This window comes from Chinchilla lanigera, unplaced genomic scaffold (assembly GCF_000276665.1).
Source record: "Chinchilla lanigera isolate Chin_1 unplaced genomic scaffold, ChiLan1.0 scaffold00146, whole genome shotgun sequence".
Classification (NCBI taxonomy): Eukaryota; Metazoa; Chordata; class Mammalia; order Rodentia; family Chinchillidae; genus Chinchilla; species Chinchilla lanigera.
In genome coordinates, this window is record NW_004955547.1 from 1742443 (window position 1) to 1766782 (window position 24340).

At 45.9% G+C, this 24340-nt stretch overlaps 1 protein-coding gene across 1 annotated transcript; it reads right to left on the reverse strand.

Annotated features, from left to right (window-relative positions):
- Positions 1–154: 154 nt before the first annotated feature.
- On the reverse strand, positions 155–24018 carry Smagp (small cell adhesion glycoprotein; the record flags this gene model as incomplete). Its single annotated transcript, XM_005411960.2, is given in 3 exon segments — positions 155–871; positions 1555–1638; positions 23948–24018. Coding segments are annotated over 3 exon segments (297 nt in total). The 3' UTR covers positions 155–692.
- Positions 24019–24340: the final 322 nt, after the last annotated feature.

The following is a 24340-nucleotide window of genomic DNA, read 5'->3' on the forward strand; positions in this document are numbered from 1 at the left end:
ATGTTTCTAATGAGGCTGTTCTGGGAAGTCATGGAGCTTCCCTAGGGCTCTTACTGCTTGGGAGAGAACAGGTGCAAACGAGTTAAACTAACAAAAGAAAACGTCCAGGTTTAAGCAAGATAAGTCAAAGGGCAGTTGCATATGAAAATCTGACTTCTGTATCAAGGAAAAAGTTTTAATTTGTGTTAACAGCACAAGTATGAGGTTGTTGGGGAATGTGGGAAGGAAGGGCTCAGACAAGGACACAGCACATTTATCAGGAGGTGAGACCCCAGAGCCTCCTGCTCCTCTGGGTCTGGCCTTCCACTCTGGTATCTAGTCTCCGGGCAGAACTTCTATGGATATTTCCTTCTGGGCCTATAACGAGGTGACCACAGAGGGCACACAGTGGAGCAGTAGCCAGTGACCCTCACCCCCATGAAGGCACGTACTCAAATGTTCCCTGGAATAGCCCCACCTGTTGGCTAGTCAGACATCCGTTCTATTCCAGAGGCCTACCAACACTGTAAGCAACTTCTGGTCCCTGGAGTCAGTGATGCTGGCATTTGGGCCTATGTCTTAGAAGGAGCTTGGATTTTCCCACTTCAATCAGTGTCAAGTCACTGGCTTCAGGTAAAACTTGGAGCTAATAAATTAAGCAGTCACTGTATTAGCACTAGAGCCAGCACTTAGCTCCATGGGGCCTCGTAATATTAGATGAAATACTCCTCCTTCTCTCTGCCCTTGGCCGAGTCACTCTCCATCTGGAGGATGGCGCTGGGCTCGCCTTCCGTAGGTTCATAGGTGACGTAGCTGCCTTTGTTCTTGTACAGGTAAAAGAAGATCAGGATCACGACCGAGAGCAGGGTGAGGAAGACCACGGTGATAACCACTTGGAAAGGAGAGGGAAAATGGAGACATGTTTCAGGGCTGAGGACATCTCAGGAATCACTGGGATCCCTGAATCACACAGTTTCCTTACTCTTCAAAAGGATCCTCTTGTTTTAGTTAATTAGCACCCACTTCCAAATCTATGTGCCCCCACCAAACCCAGCTTTCATGTACCTGGTATCTGCAGTCTCCTGGTACTTAAGCTAAGGACATAACGCTTTTGATTTCGGACAAAACAACTCCCTCCCAAACGATTTCCTGACAATTACGATAGAATGGGAAGTAAGCAGCAGCTTATCCCAACAGGAAAGGGTGTTTTTAAGTCCACAGCTTCCTGTAGCAGTTTCTCTCATCCTCCCACTCTTCTCACCACTCAACAAACCACGTATGTCCTCATCCCTCCCCACACTCGAGGTGGTGTCCATATGCACCAATGCCTATTTTTGGTCACCCCTCAACCCATCATTTACTGGCAGTGCAGAGGCTGAGTGTCTCAGAGCAGTGCGTGTGCATGTGTAGAACCTATGTGCCAGAGTGCGCCCATGAATGGATTTGGTTTCTTGGGCTGAAGTGATTTTCCTGTTGGGGGACAATCTTATTTTACCACACAGGGCTCCAGCTGTCTCTGGACAAGAGAGCTCCTAATCCTGGGGGTCCTCTTGGATTTGGCTCAGTCTGTGTTACCTGCAATGAGTGCTGTGCTGGCTTCTTCGGCTTCTGGGGACAGGGCCTCAGTGGCCTGCAGAAGTGGGGTAGTCACCAGCAATTCTGGAAAGTTTAGAAAAGTGGAAAAGGAAACGGGGATGAATTCTTTTGTCCTAAAGCACAGCTTTGTCCTTTAAATTTTATCACCTCTTCATCCCTATGTAAAAGTTTAATGTTCAATTCCTACAGAAAATCCAAGAGGAGAAACCTGGCGAACAGAGGAGAAAAACGACTTCCCAAAGACAATGAATGCGTGGATAGATTTCTCTCTTCCTCACACAGTGATTAAGAGTATGAGAGTTTGTAATCCACTGCTTGTAATCCCAGATACTTGGGAGGCTGAGGAAGGGGATCTCAAGTTCAAGGCCAGCCTTGGCAACTTAGACACTGTCTCCAAGAATAGAAAAGAGATGGGGCTGCAGTTCAGTGGTAGAGGGTCCGCCACTCCCATCCCCTGAAAAAAAAGAAAAAAAGAGTACGGGCTTTTGAGCCTGACTGACCAGGTATCCAGTGCGAGCTCTGTCACCAACTGTGAACTTGGGAAATTACCTGACCCCTCTAAGTATCATTTATCCCTTCTGCGAAAGGAAGATAGTAGCACCTACTTTATAAGGGTTGTTGCAACAGAGTAACAGTACGAGTCGTTAGGAATGCATATTTTTACATAAATGAGATCAAGTGATGAGTTTACAATTACATGTATATATATCACCGAGCATGTACATTTTCTTCAGTGTTCTCTTTACAAACATTATTTTTAAATAATAAGATAATGATCCTCCACTATCAAAAGTCCTTTTCTATACTCCCAAGGTAGACTCTATACTTTCAAAGGCTCAGAAATGAGGCCCTTCCTGTATGGGTCTATCCATTCTTCAGAATAAAGTGATTCCACAGGAAGTCAGGATACCCTTAATTCTTTCATACTTAGTATTTTAATGTAGCAATTGAAAAGGTAACTTTTTGTTGTTTTTTTGAGACAGGGTCTTGCTATGTGCTTCAGGCTGGCCTTCAATTCACTATGTACCACAGGCTGGCCTTGAACTTGTGGCCATCCTGCCTCAGCCTCCTGAGTGCTGGGATTATAGGCATGCACCACAACCCCCTGGCTGACTCAGTTTTATACAGGTATTCCTAGATTTTTTTTTTTTTTTTGAGATAGGGTTTTGCTAAGCAGTTCAGACTGGCCTTGAACTCACAGGGATCCTCCTGCCTCAGCCTCCCTAGCGCTGGGATTACAGGTGTGCACCACCATGCCCAGCAGTACTCCTAGTTTTGCCTTCCTTAAACATTTAAGAATTTGAGTTATACAAAGCACTGAAAAAATTAATGTATGCCAAAAGCTTAAATATAAAGATGCATAATTTCAGTTCAATTAATCAGTAATATACTTGCAACCACCATATGCCAAGCCTTAGATGCAAGGGGCCCCTGTGATGAGGTAAAGCAGCAATGTGACCATGGAGCCGAGTTTTAGTGTGTGTCAGAACACAGATACACAGGAGTCACAGAACCAGAATCTGGGAGGGAAGATGATTCCTAGCTGGGAAATTCCGCAAATGACCCCAATCTTAACAGCTGCCATTTAGTAAGTCTCTGATTATATCATATGCTTTATATACATCAATGTTCATCTTTACAACACCAATTACTTCAAAGTGAGGGTTTTTTCTCGCTGAGGTAGACCCTGAGGGCCAAGAAGAGTAAGTAACATGAGTAAATAACATGACTCACATGACCCTTGAAGTAACAGTGGATAGGCCAAGGTAAGAATCCAGAACTACCTGCTCTAAAGCCCAAGCAAGGTATACAGTATATGGTGTAAACCTTCCTACCACTGTCCTTTTCTTTTTCAATAAGGAGAAAGGGGAAAAGCTAATAAAAGATAACAACAAGGAAGCACAGCAAGCTAAGAAGTTCAAGAGTTACTGGGCTTGGTGGTACGGACCTATATAATCCCAGCTACGCAGGAAGGTGAGGCAGGAGGATGACATGTTCAAGGCCAGACTGGGCAATTGCATAAATAAATTCATACATACATACATGGTGCTGAGAACATAGCTCAGTGATAGAGCGCTTGCCTGGCAAGCACAAGGTTCTGGGTTTAATCCCCAGTACCACAAAAACAACAATAAAAAAAAGTTCAAGGATTTAAAAAAAAAGCCATTGACCACATCAAATACAGACAAGGACTGCTCCTTTAATGTGAACTTGCTCATCTGCCACTGGTCAAAGGGGGTGAGGACATCAGTATAATATGGAAGTCATGACAGTTCATACGAAACTTCCCTAGCTTTAGCCCCTGATGTGATTAGAGGCACATCTCACACCTAGAGAACAGCAGCAATGTAGGAAGACCTTAAGAAAATTCAACAGAATGTCTTCTTTAGATGTAGTTTTCGCTTGGTTTCACTTAAACTATCTGGTGAAGTAACAGATATAGATGACAAAAGTGCAAAGAAATTCACCTCAATATTAAAACAATGGACAAGTGAAGAAGACAGACCCTACCTTAGATTTTAATTTTTGATGAAGATGCTATTAGAAGTGACGGTTCACTGGAATTTACTGGAGGAAGTACACAATAATAAAGGGCATAAGCTGCAAAGGACTGACTGGGATTCAGGGTTCAAATGCTAGTGGAGATTTAACTCTGCCGATATTTTTATTGAGGTTGTGACTGTGTTTACAGGGTTCTGGGTACAGAGCTCTGTAAGTGTTGTGTGGTCTGTTCTAACCCTCTTTTTCCTGTAGGCCCCCCTATTCTCACTAATGTGATTTCAGAATGTGAGTCTTTTCAAAAAGCATATAAAGTTTTCTAGCAGAAATGCCTATATTAGAGGCTGCCAGGGACTTAGAAGAATAGTGCTGGGAAGCTCTATGTAGCTCACTGTGGTAAATAAATTTGAAGAACAATTTTTAAAATGTTATATTTGGAACAAGAACAAGGCTTGAGCTTTAGTCTTGAAGGTGCCAGAAGGTGGAGAAAATGAAAGAATTCTCTCTGTGCTTTTGGTCTCTGCCTTTTATGAAAATGATTTTTACACAAGAAGCAGCAGGAGCATTTGGGACACAGGGAAGTGAGCTCAAGAAATGAGACGCAGGCTAATCTAAAAGGGATCCAGAGAAACATTAGGCAAGGGTGGTAGTGAGTTGTAAATGAGGCCTGTGCTGGCAATGGAAGGAGCTTCTAAGGAAGACATAGGGGCCAGGCGCCGAAAGGGCAATGGAAAAATGTAAATTCTATAAAAAGCTGGTGAGCTTGATGGGGTTCCCCAGAAAAGTTCTAAAATAAGAGCCTGTTTCGGGGGCCTTGAAATCAGAGCAAACTGCTGGGTGTGGTGGTGCACGCCTGTAATCCTGGCACTATGCAGGCTGAGGCAGGAGGATCTTTACAAGTTAGAGTCCAGCCTGGGCTATAAAGTGAGCTCAAGGTCAGCCTGAACTGCACAGTGAGAACCTGTCTCAAAAAGACAAAAAAAAAAAAAGAAAAAAGAAAAAAAATCAGAGCAAGCATTACAAGTTAGCACAGGACCACTAAGCAGAAGCTGTCTACAGAGAGAAAAATTAAAAAGTTAATTCAGAGCTAGGCATGGTGGTGATGCCTATAATCCAGCAAAGAGGAGGCTGAAGCAGGAAGATTACCTCAAATTTGAGCCCGGCCTGAGCTACATAGTGAGTTCAAGGCCAGCCTGAATTACATAGTCAGATTCTGTCTCAAAAAATAAAGCAAAACAAGTTAATTCAACAAGTATTCATCGAATATGTACTCTGGGAGGCTCTAGGCACAGATTAGTGAACAAAAGAGCAAAATCTCTTATCTTCATGGTTCTTCCACAAATGAAATAGAATTACTATATAAGCCAACAATCCTATTTCTGGGTATATACTCAAAATCAATGAACAGGACTCAAACTGATATTTGTATAACAATGTACATAGTAGCATTATTTATAATCCACAAAGGTAGAGCAACCCACGTGTCCATTAACAGATGAATGGAAAAACAAAATGTGGCATACACATATAGTGGAATATTACTCAGCCTTAAAAAGGAAGGACGTTCTGACATAAGCTACAATGAGGATGAACCTGAAAGACATCAAGCTTAGTGGAATAAGCCAGGCACAAAAGAACATATATTATAAATTTTACTTCTACTGATTACCTAAAGCAGAGGTGGTGAACTTTTTAGAACTCTCAATGATACAAACAGCCTGCTGTGGCACATGTGCCATAGGTTTGCCACTGACTTAGAGCAATCAAATTCATAGACAGCAGAATGTAAGGTGCCAGGTTCTGGGGGAGGGGGACAATGGCAAATTACTGTTTAATGGGCATGGGGTTTCAGCTTGGCATAATGAAAAGGTTTGGAGCGGACAATGGTGATGGTGAATGTACTTAATGTACCAGACTGGACTGCATGTTTAAAATGGGGCTGGGTGCCAGGGAGTTAGCTCGGTGGCATAAGCGCCTACCTGGCAAGCACATCCTGGTACCAAAAAAATAAAATAAAATAAAATAATATAAAGTGGGGCTGAGGGTGTAGCTCAGTGGTACAGCACTTGGCTAGCATGCATGAGACCCTGAGTTCAATCCCCAGTCTCACACACACACACACACACACACACACACACACACACACACCCTCCTCCTAGGACAGCAACTGTGGAGCCAGAAACCATTTCTACTTCCAGTCCCGCCTACAGAAGAGAGAAAACCGTAATCATTAGAGGTTACTGACCCAGAACACTAAGCATCCTCTACAGAACAGACCGGCATGCTGTTTTTTGAAAAATGATGAAAGTAGCCAGGCCGGATGGCGCAGGGCTGTAATTCGCAAGACTCCTGGAGAGTGAAGGAGGATTGCAAATCTGAGCCTAGCTTGGACAATTTAAAGACTTTGCAAGACCATGTCTCAAAAAAGAGGGTATGTGTGCAGGGAATGTAGCGTACTGCAGAGCCCTTGGGTTCAATCCTCAGTGCGCACACACACACACACACACACACACACACAGAGGCCAGTCTGAACTAGTTTTGAAAAAACAAAACAAAACCTCAAAACAACAAAACAAGTAAAACTTGGCAAGGAAACCTTCTACTTTGGGGGTCTATAGAACCGTATCTAGTTGCCTAGTAATTCAATGCCCAGAGGTGAGTACGCACCTTTTCAGGATGGTATTGAGCGCATGCGGCAAGGTGAGAAAAACAAGTGGGGAGGACAGTGGCTAAGTGCATCGAACCAACAGCAGACAGGAAGTGACCCTGACTGGTTCCGGTAGACACTGCTAGGACTTACCGGAGAATCTGGGATGACAACACTGACGATGTGTGTGGAGCTGCTGTCAGTGCTAGAGCTAAGGGTGAAGGCAGCAATGTGAGCTACTGAACGTGAGGAGAGTGCAGAAGGAAAGGTTCGGACTTCCTCCCAAGAGAGTGACTAGTGAGCAGTTTCAAGCAGACACAGCTACTCAGGTCAGCTCCACCACTAAAAGTAGGTGTGTTGTTTGAGACACCTTGAGTATCCTCATAGAAGACTGCACCGACCAATCAACGCCCCCCCCACATACACTGAACCAAAGCCTCTTTAAGGGAGGATTGCACTTAAATTTGATCCTAAGTGTTGCTAAGATATAAGTCTGTTTGGCTTTGTCTTGTAATTCTGTGTTCACTTTGTTGTTAATTTTTTTTTTTTTTTGAGACAGGGTGTCATAATGCCGTTCAGGCTGGCCTTGAGCTCACTTTGTAGCCCAGGCTGGTCTTGAACTTGCAATGATCCTCCTGCCTCAGTCTCCCAAGTGCTGGGATTACAGGCGTGTGCCACCACAGCCCAGCTTGTTGTTAATTTTTGTTAAAATGTCTACTATGCCAATCTAAGAATTACAGCATACATCCCCAGAATCCATAAATATGCTCCTGTTCTACTCTGTAACAGCCTAGTAGAACTATGATTACAATCACATTTTACCTATCCCCAATATTAAAAAATAATATTATTTCTATATGTTAGTAGAAAAGGAAGTTTGTTTCTGTTTCACTGTATGTAGAAGCATATTTTCTGGTTTGAAAGAGCAAGATGCATAGTTGTTTTTTTTTAAGACAGGGTCTCACTATTGTAGCCCAGGCTGACCTTGAACTCAAGGGGATGCTCCTGCCTCAGCCTCCCGAGTGTGGGGATTACAGGCATGTGCCATCATGCCTTATAGCAGTTTTTTGTTTCTTTTTAGAAAGAATCGTCTTTGCTATACTCTTGCTAATGGCTGTTTCATTTTGATTTGTTTCTTTACTTGTAACATTAGTGATTCTGCTTTCAGTTTTTCATGTTCCCCTCCCCCCATACAACATTGGAAAAGGATCCAGGAAGATGACACAAAAGTCAAAGAAACATTCATTTTATGCATTCTTTGGTATTTTTTGTAACCACAAAGCTTTGTTACAAATTCATATATTTCATTTAAATCAGTGATCTGTGTTGGTATGATTTCCTACACATTACTGTGGATTATATAAAAAAATTTAACATCTCATTTGTAACTAAAATTAGTATGTCTTCTTTATATATTTATGTTGTATTTTAACACTTTGTAATACTTAGCTTACCCTGCTTTGGTTAAAAAGGGTTCAAATTAGCCAGATGTGGTGGCACCTGCATATAATCCCAGCATTTGGGAGACTGAGACAGGAGGATCACCACAAGTTCAAGGCCAGCCTGGGCTGAACAGTGAGTAAAGGCCGGCATGAACTACATAGCGAGACCCTGTTTCAAAAAACAAAACAAGGGCTGGGGATATAGCTCAGCAGTAAAGCGCATGCCTAGCAAGTGCAAGGTCCTGAGTTTGATTCCTGGTACAAAACAAAACAAAACAAAACAAAACAAAACAAACAAGAGGCTTAAGAAGAAAAGCAGTTCTATTCATGGTAATGAGACAGAAATGTCAAGTATGGCAAAGGAGGTGTGACAAGATCCTGGAGCACAGGCACACAATTCCCCAAACCCTGCATGTGGACTTTGCATAAGAACTCAAGCAGGTGTTTTTTGTTTTTGTCTTTTTGAGACAAGGTTTCGCTAGGCAGTTCAGGCTGGTCTTGAACTCACAGTGGTCCTTCTCAAGCAGGTTTCTGATAGGACGGCCTAGACCTGACGTCACCCTGAGGAGTGGGCGACACCAAAAGGGCAGTCCACGTGAGCTTTTGCCACTGTGTTCTCTCTTGCACGGTGGCCACGCTCACACTATAGGGTGTACTTCTTTTCCTACTTTTTTTTTTGGTCTTTTTGAGACAGGGTTTCGCTATGCAGTTCAGCCTTGCTTCAAGCTCACTTTGTAGCTCAGGCTGGCCTTGAACTTGCAATGATCCTCCTGCCTCAGCCTCCCACGCGCTGGGATTACAGGCATGCACCACTTTTCCTACTTTTACTTGGTCCAAACTCGCTTGCAGAGACTGTTTCTTTTCCTACCTTTAATAAAACTCTGCTACTGTTTGTGCTTGTCTTGACCAATTCTTTGCTTAAGACAGAAAGAACCTAGAAACCACCTCCAGAAGGAGATTCCAGGACCCAAAACCTAGTAACATATGGAGCTTAGCCAGCCAAGAGAGCAGGTGAGGTCCTTTGGGCACAATTCTTTTCCCTCTCTAAAATGCCATGAAGGTTTTTTGTTCTTTCTTTTTTCCCTGTTTCTGTCCCCTAGTTGGGGAACTCAGGAGACTTCTCACAACCCCAGGAACTGTTTCCTGCTTTTCCCACCGTGTGTGTGGCGAGGGAGGCGTGGGGGTGGGTGGTTGTGGGGACATGGCCTCTGTTTTCTTTTTTCTAGCCAGAGGAAGCTTACAGGCCTGTTTGAAGTTTCTCTCTCCTTTTCTTTCTTTTTCCCCTTTTTGGTGACTCACTGCAGATACAAGTCAGTAAAGAACAACCAGCGAGCTTATTATTAACCCAGCTGCAGCACAGATCCCCCACAGGCAGGATGTGTGCGACCCAGAGGTTAGTGCACCTAACTAACCTCCTGTTTCTCTTCCCCACGATACTTTGTTCAGCTTTCTCACTCTTGGGGAAAGGAGCTGTTGGTGACCTGGTAGCCTGTCCGAGTAGCCGCCTAGCCCTGTGTACTTTGCTGTAAAAGCCCCATCTGCGCTTTTCTTCTACACGCTGTCTCAGTCTGAGTCACCATCTGTCTCATCCCACGACTGGCTGCCATCTTGTCTGTCACGTGACTGGCTGCCCATTTTGGATCAGCCACATGGCTTCCACCATGTTTGTTGCCCTTTTTCTTTTTTTAAAACAAAATGTAGGTAATTTAGAAATGTCTGCCTGATGGCCTGAGTGGAACTAAAGAACAAGGCAAGTAAAGCTCAGGTGACTGCAAGTCATTCTTAAGATTTTAAAAAGTTTTTTTCCTTAAAAAAAAGAAGTTTTTGTCACCATTGCTTTATCTTTTGGTTTTTTTTTTTTTGGTTTTTCTCCGGTACCGGGAACCGAACTCACAACCTTGCGCTTGCCAGGCAGGCGCTTTGCTGCTGAGCTAAATCCCCAGCCCCTTGTCGCCATTGCTTTAAAGTACCGAAGTTTCTACTATAGAGGTAAATGCAAGAGATACTGCTTCCCAAGTGACTCTGCTCTGCTGAAGGAGGGCCATCAGGTGGACCAACGTGGCTAAGGGAGCCCCGGTGGGGAGGGACTCCGCCTTGGTCTCATGCGAGATCGGACAGCTGGGTAGGGCCATCACGTGGCTCAACATCCCTCTCCCTAAGGAGTTAATGGAGACAAAAAGCGTGCTCAGTAGGCCTTTGTTGTGTGCCTCTATGAATCACCTAGCATCACCCTAGCTTCGGACAGACACACCTGTCTGGTGAATACCTGAGTCTCACAAGGGATGCTCTGTGGCTCGAATCATGTCTCCTCCTTCTGCATGGGATGCCATTTAAAACCCCAAGACCTAGTTGTCTCTCTCTCTCTAGCCCCAACATGAGCCATGGAGACCTCATAAATCACACCCCGAAGATTCCACAGACTACACCACTAGGTCATATCCTTGACCAGAGGGAAACGTTTGACCCCGCCAATATGGTTTGGGTTCAATATGAACTAGGAAATGGTGAGAGATGGGTACAGGATGGCAGTTTAAATTATGAGTCTATTTTTCAGTTAAATTGTTTCTGCTTAAAACACAGAAGGCAGAATGAAATTGTTTAGGTTCAGGCTTTTGTGCTCCTTTATCTCAGGAAAAGCCCCAAAACTATGGTATTTAGAGTAGCCCCTGATGAAGACAGAAATATTTTTGATGATCCTGTCCTCAGATCCCCCCGTCTGGGGACATGGCCTTTTCTGTGTTTAACAATTGGGATCTGGAGGAGGGCTGTCTTAGTCACTTTTCTCATTGCTGAGACTAAATACCAACATCCAAAGTTAAAGGAGGAAAGGTTTATTTAGCTCACAGTTTGCAGAGGTTTCAGTTTGGCTGGCTCCAAGGCAGGGTGGCACATGGCAGAGGGACAACAGTTCATGGCGGCAGAAGACAGTAAAAGCAATGCGGGGGGCAGGGGGAGAGGGTAAGAGTGAGAGATAAGCCCTTTCTGTCCCTTATATTGTATCCAGTCTAACAGGATCAGAGTGGTACCTACCTGATCAGTGGACTGATCCACCAATCACCTACCTTTAGTCCCCCAGATTCCACAGACTACACCACTAGGCCATATCCTTGATCAGAGGGAAAGGTTTGACCTTTCCCTCTGCACTATGACTCAGTCACACACCCTAGATTCAGCCACCTCTGAAAAAACCCTATGACTGAATGATGCTTTTGGGGGACACAAACTATAACAAGGGTCAAAAGAGAAAAGCAAGAATTAGAGCTGTTGCAATTGACAATGTTTTAAGCTCACCCAAATTGTCTAAGGGAAAACCCAAAGATAACCAAGGAAAGTGCAAGAGGTCTGGACACTGGGCACAGGACTGCACCAAGCCACTGCCTGGGCCCTGCTACCAGTATGAAGGTGTCGATTTGCCTGACTCATGGCACCAGAGGGGTGATTGTCCCCACTCCAAGAGAGGGCCTAGGCCAAAACCCTCATTTCCTACTCTGATGATTGAAGAGGCCCAAGGGTATCTATCTGGCCCCATTCACAGATATTACCATCGCCCCTGAGGAGCCCTGGGTAATGCTGGACATTATAGGTGAGCCAATCTGATGCATTGCTTTGACTTACTTCTTTGGAAAACCCTCCTCTACATCTGTAGCCATAGTAAGGATTGAGGAGACCCCCAGTCAGAGATTCTTTAGTACTGCTCTGACATGTCACTTTGAAGGACAAATGTTCAACCATGAATTTCTAATTGTTCCAGAGCATCCTACTACCTTGCTAGGAAGGGATTTACTAGCAAAATTGGGGGCAATTCTCAAATTCTGACAAAGGTGAAAATAGATTTTACCTGTTGGGACTATGTCAGGTCGCCCTGACTTAATTAGCCAACAGGTGAATCCTGCTGCATGGTATAATAAAATACCTGACTTAAGAAATCCCTTCTTCCTCTGTATATCAGAAAAGAGAGGAACCGCATTGGGTATCTTGACTCAAAGGCTAGGACAGGAACTCTGCCCAGTGGTATACTTTTCAAAAAGAGTAGCTGCTGGATGGCCACCTGAGATTCTTTAGTACTTCTACTGCCTAAGAGCAGTAGAAGCTACAGCTATGCTAACAGAAGCTGTAAAATTAACTTGAGGACAGAGACTGTAAATCTTAACTGTCCACCTGGTCGAGGCTATTCTGGAGGTTACTTGTGGTTAATAGGGGAATGGCTTGCTAAGTATCAGGCCATGCTTAGACACACTTGAGGTTATTATAAAAACCTGTGCAGGGGCTGGGGCTATAGCTCAGCGGCACAGCACATGCCTGGTAAGCAGTTCAACTCCTGATACAGAACAAACAAAAAAAACCTGTGCCACTCTTAATCTGCCTTGTTGATGCCTACAAGTCTAGAAGTTAGCCACTCCTGTGAACAAGCGATCTCCTAGACCTATGCACACAAGACGGTGAAGAGGTGTAGTTCATTGATAGAAGTAGCTTTGTCTAAGAAGGACAGTGAAAGGCAGGTTACAAAGTTGTCAGTTCACAACAAATTACTGAAGCCAAACCTCCTAGCCAGGGACCTTTGCTCCAAAGGCAGAGCTCTCAGTTCTTACTCGGGCACTGATATTAGGAAAAGGCAAGAATCTCTATGTTTACGCAGACTCCAAATATGCTTTTGTGGTGCTAGATGCCCATGCAGCAGTCTGGAAACAAAGGGGCTTGCTAACTAATAAGCAACCATCTATAAGCACAAGCAGGAAATTCTACAGCTCCTAGAGGTGGTCCATCTTCCCAAGGCTGTCGCTGTCATTTACTGTCAGGGATCCAGAACAGAGATGTCTAACATCTCCTTGGAAAATCAAAAGGCTAACAGGGAAACAAGAAGGGCAGCCCTGCCCGGCATGGTGGCGCATGCCTGTAATCCCAGCATTTGGGAGGCTGAGGCAGGAAGATCGTTGTGAGTTCCAGACCAGCCCGGGCTACACAGTGAGCTCAAGGCTAGCCTGAACTGCCTAACAAGACCCTGCCTCAAAAAGACAAAAAAAAAAAAAAAAAAAAAAAGTCGGGGGGAGCCTTGAGGCTGGGCGTGGTGGTGCACATCTGTGTTGCAGCACTTGGGAGACCGAAGCAGGAGAATCACTGTGCGTTAGTGGCCTGGGGAACAGAGTGAGTTCGAGGCCAGCCTGAACTACATAGTAAGACCCTGTCTCAAAAATCAAATCAAGTCAAAATAAAGTAAGAAGGGCAGCCCTACAGCCTCTCAAGACCCCAGCCTTATTCTCAGCTTCTCAGGAACCACTCTACTCCTTCCTCAAGCACTGCAGTGAAGTTATAGAACTCCTCCATGGGAAATGGTCAGCAGGATTTTCACAGCACTAAGAAGAAAGCTATTCCTGAGAACTCCTGGAAGACCTGAGGCTTCTCTCCAGAAAGCAAGACTCCAGTATTGCGGGTAAGGAGAGGCACCGAGGACCCTAATTCACCAGAGCTTAATCAGAAGCCTGCATTGAGGCTCCGGGTTTTAATTAGACCCATTATGCGGGTAATTGTGTTATGGTTATGGCTCCCAGATACTTTAACCTCTCTCTTTGCCATCCTTTGTCCTCTATAAGATGCGTGAAAATCTGCTCTGCTCTGGGTAATGGTAAAGAGTAAATCTGACAGTAATCGTAGTAGTACATCTGATCTGCTCAAACATAATAGTAAAGTTACTTTTCTCCTTGTCTTCCAACAGTTTTTCTCTTCAAGCCAGCCGTGAGCCACAGCACCCCAAGGTAGCTGGAGAGCACATGCTCCCCAGCAGGTGGGCCTACAGCTCCTTCCAGACGCAAGAAGATACAGACGACAGAAGTCAACTCCCTCAGCAGTCCACAGAGATTATGGGGTTTTATTCGTGTGAGGGGTGATCAGGAAGATAGGGCATGGCTACCCTGGCTGGGAAAGGAGGCGTGACAAGATCCCAGAACACACGAACAGAACAGTCCCCAAAGCCCTGCACGTGGACTCCTCGTGAGTACTCGAGCAGGTTTTTGATAGGACGGCCTAGACCTGACGTCACCCTGAGGAGTGCATGACACAAAAAGGGCAGTCCACGTGAGCTTTTGCCATTGTGTTCTCTCCTGCACGGTGGCCACCCTCACGTTGTAGGGTGTACTTTTTCCCCTTCCTTTACTCACTCACGCACTGCAGAGCCTTTTTCTCACCTTTAACAAAACTTTGCTACTGTTTGTGCTTGTCTTGACCAATTCCTCGCTGAGGACAGAATGAACTTAGAAACCACCTCTAGAAGGAGACTCCAGGACCCCAAACCTGCTAACATTAAGACAGTGTACAATCCTGTAAGCAAAAAGTGAGCCAAGCATGGTGGCACACACCTGCAATGCCAGCCTAGCCTGGACAACGTATAGACTCACCGAGACCCTGTCTCAAAACAAAGCGTGCAGTGAGCAGTCTTTCGGGCAACTAAAAACCAAAAAACCCTCTCCATACAATTAAATTCACAGAGGGAGGAGTCAGAAAATACACAAAATAAGTAAAGCACTGTATTAGATGTGGAATAACAGGGAAGAAAATAAGGAGTTGGGATGCGGATGGGGTTGCAGTGTTAAGATCTGTGAAAGCTTTACTGAGGGGCAGATGTGAATAGAGACCTACGGAAGGGGAGGGGCAGCCAAGCAGACCTGGGAGAACGCTCGGGCAGAGGGCACAGCAAGTTCAAGGTGGGGCTGCCCATAATGCAGAAAAGCCCCTGGGGCTGGCACATGCTTTGCATGTTAAAGGCGCAGCAGGGGGTCCACGTGGCGGGTGCAGGGGGAGAGAAGGAGATTAAGTTAAGGAAGCCATGGAACATGGGTCCTGCAGGCCACAGCAAGGATTTCAGCTTTGCTGATGAGAGAAATGGGAAGATTTCGCAGGTTTCTCGGCAGAGATTGATTAGATCTGTATTTGAAGTCAGTGCTCCTTAAACTTTGTTGTGCACAACAATCTCCTCGGGTTCTCGTTGAAAAGCAAACTCTGGTTCAGGAGGTCTGAGCTGGGGCCTGAAATACTACCAAGTCCCAAGCACCCTGACTCTGCTCACAGCCAGCACCTACTGTCAGCCAGATGAGGGGATCATCTGGATCTTCAACAGACTGCAGCTGCGCAGCTAGCACAGGTGAAGGCCCAGGGAAGTGCCGCCAACCCACAGAACTGTCAGAGATGATCAGCGGGGTTTTTGTTTTGTTTTTGCCATGCTAGGGACTGCACCTTATGCATACGAGATGAATATTCTCGCACGGAGCTTCCCTGCTAGCCAAACTACTTTTAAGCCACCAAGTTTGGGGTAGGTTGTTATGCAGCAACATATCATAGAAACAGAGACAGATTTAAAGGGACTCCTCCTACACACGCACTGCGTGTGTACCACAGGCTGAGGGAAGACAGGCACAAGGGTAGAAGCAGCTGGTACCTGGCACAACCAAAGGGGCACCTATTTCTGACTTGCACAGAAGCTCTGTCTGTGTCTAGCTGCAGCTCACTGAGATAGTGGCCAGAATCTGGACCTAGTCTGAAGCCAGGACTGACAGGATTGGTTGTGGGGTGGAGTCAAGGTGGATCTGAAAGTTGTGGGCCTCAGTAAGGGAGGGAGGGGAGACTGGTTGTTATCTAAGAAGAATAGACTTCTTCAGGAAGAACAGACCTCTTTGGAAAAGACCTGATTGTTTATCAGATATCAAAGTACCTTGGAAAGAGATCTGACTAGTGATTAAAAAAAAGAAACTTGCGGGGGCGTGGTGGTGCACGCCTGCAATCCCAGCACTCCGGAGGCTGAGGCATGAGGATCATTGTGAATTGGAGACCACGCTGGGAAACAGTGAGCTCAAAGCCAGCCTGAACTGCAGAGCGAGACCCTGTCTCAGAAAATAAAAAAAATAAAAATGAAAAAAATAAAGGAAACTCATCAGCGTATTTAAAACTACCCAGAGAATGAGAGCAGATAAAGAAGGCCGAGGACTGAGCCCAAGGAGCAGCAAGCCAGATGGAGCATAAGCCCGTCTGCTGGATCTCACCACACAGACGTCATGAACGACCTTCGCAAGCGAAGTTCTGGTGAGGTGCTGAATATGAAACTGGTTTCAGGTGGATTCAAGAAAGAGCTGGGAGGAGAACCAGAGGCCAAATATAAAAAACCCCTACAAAAAGTTTTTCTGTGAAGGTGAGCAGAGAAACGGGAATGTGCCAGAGTGGGGAGAGTTGACCTGTCGGTCGGGTGGGAGAAGTACTAGTACGTTCTGTATGTACAGGACGGACTCGGGAGAGGGAACAGTTGACAGTGCGTGAGTGGAGAATGTGGCTGGGACATAAACAGAGGCGCTGGCTGCAGCCAGGAGGAGAGAGTCCATTTACTGTGTTACAGGAAAAGCAGAGTACGTGGGCACAGATGCAGGGAGTAGGGAGACGGTGATGTGGGAGCCGTTGGTAGTTCTCTTCAGAGAGCTTTCATTTGCTCAAGAAAACAGGACATCGGCTGAGGACGTAGCTCAGCGGTGGAGCCCTCACCTAGCACCTGCAAGACAGGGCCTGGGGTCCATCTCCAGCAGGGGTGGGAGGAGGCCAGCTTAGGCCCCAGAGGGAGGGTGGGGGCTGAGTGGGCTCAAGGAGGGCTGCAGATGCTGCATGAATAGTCACAGAAACGCCATGAGACTGTTTATAATACCCTATGGGCAGGGAAGACACAGGACTAAGCCAGGCAGTAAAATCTGGCTGTGAAAGAATGGAGGGAGGCCAGTCCGGACAGGCTCTTCCGCTGAGATTTGACCTTAGTTGCTTTTGAATTGATTTGGTTATGCCAAACAACGCCAGGGCCAAATTAAGAACTCTGTTATTTTTGATGGTATTATTAAGTCACAAGACGAGTAAAAAAACAAGTGTAAGAGAGTCTGATACAAAAAATACACATTTTCCTTGTAACAGTGATACTAGTTTTTTTTTTTCAGTGTTCAATACCAGACTGTTTGCAACAACTTTTGTCACGATCCAGTTGGTTGGTGCTTTCCACGTGGGCTTAGTGTGGAAGGCTTAGTGCCCTTTGGGTAAATGTGGACCCTTGGAAGTTTCTACACATTTGTTAAGAGAATTCAAAGCTAGAGGGGCAACTAGTAAACTGGTTAGCAGAGACAAATTTCAAATGACTGAAGTAGACCAAATGGAACATGATGAAAACAAATTCCTTGCTCGTAGGTCCAGGAAACCAACTATTCGCAAATAAAGAATGGTAAAGCCATAGCTTAGGAGCAGAATATAGAAAAGATACTGAGCATGGCTGTCCACACCTGTAATCCCAGCAATTTGAGAGGCTGTAGCAGGAGGAACATTTTGAGTTCAAGGCCAGCCTGGGCTACATAGTGAGTTCAAGACCAGCCTGAATTACATAGTGAGACCCTATCTCAGAAAACAAACTGGGCGTGGTGGTACAGTGCTGTCGTCCCAGCACTTGGGAGGCTGAGGCAGGAGGATTACCACAAACTTGAGGCCAGCCAAGGCTACAGTGAGTTCAAGGAAGCCTGAACTACAGAGGAGGAGCCTGTCTCAAAAACAAACAAACAAACAAACAAACCCCAAACCCAAAAACAACAGCTATAAAAACAAAAAAACACAGCTGGGCATGGTGGTGCATGCCTATAATCCCAGCATTTGGGAGGCTGAGGCAGGAGGATCAGAGGATTACTGCAGATTTGAGGTCAGCCTGGGCTACATAGTGAGTTCAAGGCTAGCCTAGATTACACATGGAGACCCTAACACAACAACAATAACAACAACAACAACAACACAAATATATAAAAGATTTATGGGGAGAGCTATTAACACTGAAACAAAATATTCCAAAGTAGCAACACTCACCACTAGATTATCACTAGTTACCACTAGATTGTACCATTTGGAATGATTTTTATTTTCTTCTATATGCTTTATCTTCCAAATTTCTAATAAAGGAATTATTTTATACTGATAAAAACTGAAAAGCTACTGCTGTGTTTGGCACCATCAATATAAATATGGTCTCTAGTAACGGCAGCAGCAGCACACCTTAGTTTGCAGCACTCTGGAGCTGCTCAGTTCATCTGGGGTCACAAATCGAGGTGATCAGGTAAGGAAAGCATGCAAGGCAAACCCCAGACGGAAAATGTAGGGCAAGCTTATAACTTGAATTTTGTCTCCTAATAGGCCTAGAGATGATCTGCATAGGACTAAACACAAAGTGGAGGGAGAGGATAGAAATCTCCTTAACGGAAGGAAGAGAAAAACTGACACAGGGTTCATGGGCTACTGGAGAGAAAGTCCTAGCTCAGAAAGAGCAGCTGAAGCAAGGCTACAGAGGCTGCGGCAGAAGGGTCTGGAGTTGGAGGCCAACCTGAACCACTAAGCAAGACGCCCTACCTCCACCAAAAGGAAGTGGCAGCTTTGCAGTATCACTGGGGCAGATTTATGTATACTGTTCCATGAAAAAAAGCAAATTGCCACAAGATGTGCAATAGGGTTATATCTTTGTAAAAAAAATCTACAAATAGGCATTTATGTCCATATGTACATAAAAAGGTCCGTTCCCTTTTAGCTAGTCCCTAAGAGGCATGTATTACTATTTTTTTTTTTTTTTTTTTTGAGACAGTCTCACTATGCAGTGCAGACTGGCCTTGCATTCATTATGTAGCTCAGGGTAACTTTGAACTCATGATGATCCTCCTGCTTCAGCCTCCTGCATGCTAGGATTATAGGTGTGTGCCATTACATGCAGTAAGGCATGTATTACTTTATAAATGAAAAAACTGACACCATCACTACAGTAAGCTAAGTTCAGGAAGCCTGGCATGAAAAGGAAGGCACTGAGCTAGAGGTAGAGTTCAGTGGTAGACTTAGCATGTGCAAGGCTGAAGGTTTGATCTCTAGGACCTTAAAAAAAAGGCGGGGGGCGCTGGGGATTTAGCTGAGTGGCACAGCGCCTGCCTGGTTAGCACAAGGTCATGAGTTCAATTCCTGGTACCGGAAAAAAAACCCAAAAAAACAAACAAAAAAAAGAGTGAGGGTGAGGGCACAGAAAGGACAACAACTTCCCCCCATCTCTCCCATTCCTACCCCTGTTCTTTGCGGTCATCTTGTCCAAACAAGGAAATACCATTACCCTCTATCTTCCCTCAAGTCTGGAAAGACTATACCATTTTTATTGTGGGTGGGAGGCCAAGGCAGAAGACCACAAGATTAAGGTTCCACCCAAATCCTAACCAACAGCAAATGACCTTCACAATTTATTCTGCTCACTCACCCTTCGTGTTGACCCAGATCCTACTGGCTGGTTTCTTTGTGGCCCTTATTCCCAGGTGGAGCTAAATCGCTTATCACCAAGGCATCAGATCCGCTGCCCCTGGAGGCTGCCAGCCTACTTATTTGCTCTAGACCTTACCAGCAAGGGGCGGCTCCCCAGTTGTGTTCTGTGGGAACCCGCCCGAGAGTTCTGCTCCTTTCTCCTTCCCTTTCATGTGTGCTGCCCTGGCCAGGAGGGTACAGTGAGACCTTGGGGGCAGTAGACCATGACTGAAAAAACACAGGCTTGGGAATAAGCTGGATTTGGCACAAACCCTGTCTCTGCCATGATTAGCCACACCACCTTGGGAAATTCTTGTTTTTTTGTTTTTGTTTTTTTTTTTTTTGAGACAAAATCTGGCCATGTAGCCCAGGCTGGCCCAGAATTTATGGTGACCCTCCTGCCTAAGCCTCCCAGTGTTGGGATTACTGTACAAGCATGCACCACCATGCCCAGTGGGAAATTCTTTTAATTAGTGAAAATTTGTTAACTTCCTGAGACTCAGCTTTTGCTTCATTCAAGTGAGAATAAAACCTGCTACAAAGGACAGTGGTAAGGAATAAACAGGATGAAAAATGCTAAGCATCTAATACATGGTGAGACAACCTGGGAAGTAGCTAGTGTGATTATTTGCTGGTAGGAGATTGGCTTTAGGTGGCAGGGTGGGCAGTGGCTATAAGGCAAGTTCCACTTTGCCCTATTTCCAACAGGCCTGAATTCTGTACTAGGGGCAAGTACCTAGTGCTCACAGTACTTTTAAGGGTCCATGAAAATGTTTTTAATGATTTCATTTTAACGATTTTAATATCCTTTAAATAAGAAAGACTTTAGGTCTTCTTTTTTTTTGAGGCAGCATCTCGCTATGTAGTTCAGCCATGACTTGAAATCACTCTGTAGCCCAGGCTGGCTTCGAACTAACGGCAATACTCCTGCCTCAGCCTCCCAAGTGCTGGGATTACAGGTGTGCACCACCATGCCTGGCTCAAATACATATTATATTAATTATAAATACATTATTATATTGGTATTATAGTCTTTCTTACACTAATGCAGTTGTAAAGTACAATTTTTAACTTTTTTTTTTTTTGTCTTTTCGAGACAGGCTCTCGCTATGCAGTTCAGGCTGGCCTTGAGCTCACTTTGTAGCCCAGGCTGGTCTCGAACTCGCAACAATCCTCCTGCCTCAGCCTCCCCAGTGCTGGGATTACAGGCATGCACCACCATGCCCGGCTTTTTTTTTGTTGTTGTTGTTTTTTTGTTTTTCTCCGGCACCGGGAACAGAACTCACGACCTTGCACTTGCCAGGCAGGCGCTTTGCCGCTGAGCTAAATCCCCAGCCCCCCATGCCTGGCTTTAACATCTTTTATTTTAAATAGAGGAAGGAACCCACAGAGGCAAAAGTGCCTGGGTCTAGTAAAGTCGTAATACAGCTGTCATTTTCAGTACTCCTGAAAGATCTTTCCTTAAGATCTCTGCTCCCTGGGGAAAAGGGATAGGAAGGGGACATAGGTGGAAGCTGGGGGAGGCAAGCGCAAGATGGTGTCCAGGAAAGGGCGGGACCCTCAATGATCCTCTTTTTCAATGAAAAAGCTCTCTTCTCTGTGTCATTGCTATTCTTTTCTCCATTCCTGTCCTGAAACGCACATTTGCTGGAACCCAATGGGCAGGGGACTAGATGATAGGTCCTTTGTTTTGTCCTTTTGAGACAGGGTCTTGCCATGCAGTTCAGGTTGGCCTTGAGCTCACTTTGTAGTTCACGCTGGTCTCAGATTCCCAAGGATCCTCCTGCCTCAGCCTTCTGAGTGCTGGGATTACAGGCCTGCACCACTACGCCTGGCCAATATGCCCTTAATACCACTCTATGCATTTCACTTGTTGGATCAAGAATGTTAATATACAACTCTACAGCAACAATGACTTAACAACCCAAGTAAAATATGGGCAAGGATTTAACACAGACCCTTCTCCAAAGATATCCAGATGCTCAGTATCACTAGTCATTAGGAAAATGCAAGTTAAAACAACAGTACGATACCATTTCATACCCATTAGGGTGGTTACTACTAAAAACCAAAAATTCCAGAGAACAGTAAGTGTTGGCAAGGGTGTGGAGAAAGTGAAACTTTTGTTTATCACTGGTGGGAACGTCCAGTGGTGCAGGTGCTATGAAAAACCAACAGTACAGTGGTTCTTCAAAAATAATTAAACATGGAATTACCGCATAATCAGCAGTTCCACTCCTGGATATCTTCCACTCCACCATATCTTCTTGGAAAATCAAAAGGCTGACAGGGAAACAAGAAGGGCAGCCCTGCCTGGCATGGTGGCGCATGCCTGTAATCCCAGCACTTGGGAGGCTGAGGCAGGAAGATCGTTGTGAGTTCCAGACCAGCCTGGGCTACACAGTGAGCTCAAGGCCAGCCTGAGCTGCCTAGCAAGACCCTGCCTGCCTCAAAAAGACAAAAAAGAAAAAAAAAAAAAAAAAAAAAGGCAGCCCTGAGGCTGGGCGTGGTGGTGCACATCTGTATTCCAGCACTTGGGAGACCGAAGCAGGAGAATCACTGTGCGTTAGTGGCCTGGGCAACAGAGTGAGTTCAAGGCCAGCCTGAACTACATAGTAAGACCCTGTCTCAAAAATCAAATCAAATCAAAACAAAATAAGAAGGGCAGCCCTACAGCCTCTCAAGACCCCAGCCTTATTCTCAGCTTCTCAGGAACCATTCTACTCCTTCCTCAAGCGGTGCAGTGAAGTTATAGAACTCCTCCATGGGAAATGGTCAGCAGGATTTTCACAGCACTAAGAAGAAAGCTATTCCTGAGAACTATATCCTGGCCCAGTTCTATTTATATAAGGTGCATGAAATAGTTAAATTCATAGAGGTAGTAGAATGGTGGTTGCCAGGGCCCTGGAGGAGAATGGAAGGAGGAGTTGGTGTCCAATGAGTATGGAGTTTCAGTTTGGGGAAAATAAAACGTTCTGGAGATGGACGGTGGTGATGATAGTACAGTACAAGAATGTGAATGAACTTAATACCACTGAACTGTACACCAAAAAATGTTCAAATACTAATTCTTGTAGTACGAGTATTTTACCACAAATTTTTAAAAAGGAAGAAAGAAAAAAGAATGTAAATAGTTTCCTAACCCCTAAGCCCGCTCACTGCCCAAGTTTCACCTCTTTCTCCCTGTGGGGAGGTTTATTTTGGAAATGCTTCGCCTTCGACCGGACATCCCCACCACCCCAGAAAGCCAGTCTCTGCAGCTTCACACTGCACTGCTCCCCTCCCCTCTGCTGCAGCCCTCCTCGCCTGTGCCCACTTTACCCACTTTCCCAGGAGTCTCAGACTCCTTCTCCACTTGGAAGGCCTTTGAGGACCAATCTAGACTTCTGCCCATTTCTCCTTTTTCCTATCTCTTCCTGCCAGAGAAAAACCTGAACTATATGCATCACCAGTCACAGGAGGTCTTGTCTGAGACTTTCCCTGGGATTGTCACACACGTGTCCATATCAATAAAAGCAGAAATTTTGGTTCTGACAAATGAGACCATGTATACGAAAACAAAGGAATACAGGCCAATCAAGGATTTGTTCCTCCCTTACCCTATCCAGCACATGTTGAAATAATATGTAAATATCTGGTAGTGAGTCAGATATGAGATGAAAGGTGAGAAGCACTCTCAGTAGGACGAGGTGGATCCCTGACCCCGAATGCTTCCCGACAATGGGGTTTTGATACTGGCTCTGAATCATCAGAGAAGTGGAATTAGAAAGCAGAGTCCCTTTCCAGGGAAGGGTGGGTTTCTAACACTCAGCAAGAACCAGTGTACTAGTGTTTTCTAGATGCTAGACATCGTTCTAGGTGTTTTAACATGGATTGTCTTGTTTAGTCCTCTCAAACAGCCTCATAAGATAGGCACCATTTTCCTATTTTACAACCCAGGAAACGAACTCAGAGGCTAGCCAGACAGTATTACCTTTAGCGTGTTTTGCTGCCCACCCCCCCCACAGGGTTTATAACTCCCAAGCTCAGGAGATCCCCACCAACCTCCGAAGCACCTGGGACTACTTGCCTGCCCCACCATCCTGGCTGGCTTTGCTATTCTTCTGCTTCCCTGTTATCGTTGGCAGATCCCTTTTCCACATTTAACTGTGGGGTTACTGCCACCCTCTTTGCCTCGGCTGTGAATTATTAGAGGGTGGAATGTAAAGCTGCTCCCTTCCACTCACAAAAGCACTTTATGAGCCACGGTTACAAAGCTGTCACTGCCAGTGCCGGAACGGCCCTGGCCCACCAGACTGAGCACACGCCCGCGCTAAAGGACACCCGTATCTGCTGCCCGCTCCCAGGACCCCTCAGGGTGGCAGCCAGGAAGGAGGAGGACGGCCGGGGCCTCAGGGAATTCCAGTCTGGTTTTGGGGTGGCGGGTGGGACAGTTCTCTCGCACTGAGTTGGGGAAGCCTTCACCTACCTGCAGGAGAAGGCGTGGTCGGAGCGCCGGCCATGGCGGGGAGCGCGGCAGCGCGGGTCCGGGGCGCGGATCTGCGGGAGCGCACAGGAATGAGGGGTGGCCCCAGGCCTGCTCGGGTCCCTTCCCCCACTTCCTCCTCTCCGCCTAAGCCCCCCGCGGCCCTTCTCTTTGGGTCTCCCCGAGGATCTTCCCGTGCTCCGGGTAGCGGCCTCTCGCGAAGGGCGACTGGACACCGGGGGCCGCCTCTGCGACCCTCTCTCGGGCCGCCACCTCTCCCCACGAGCGCTCTCAAGGCCGGAGGAGGGCGAAGGTGCGCACCGACAGGCACCTGGGCGTCCGGCCGGGCGCGGGCGCGGCGCCCGCTAGGTGTCAGGAGCGGCCCGGGAGGGCGGC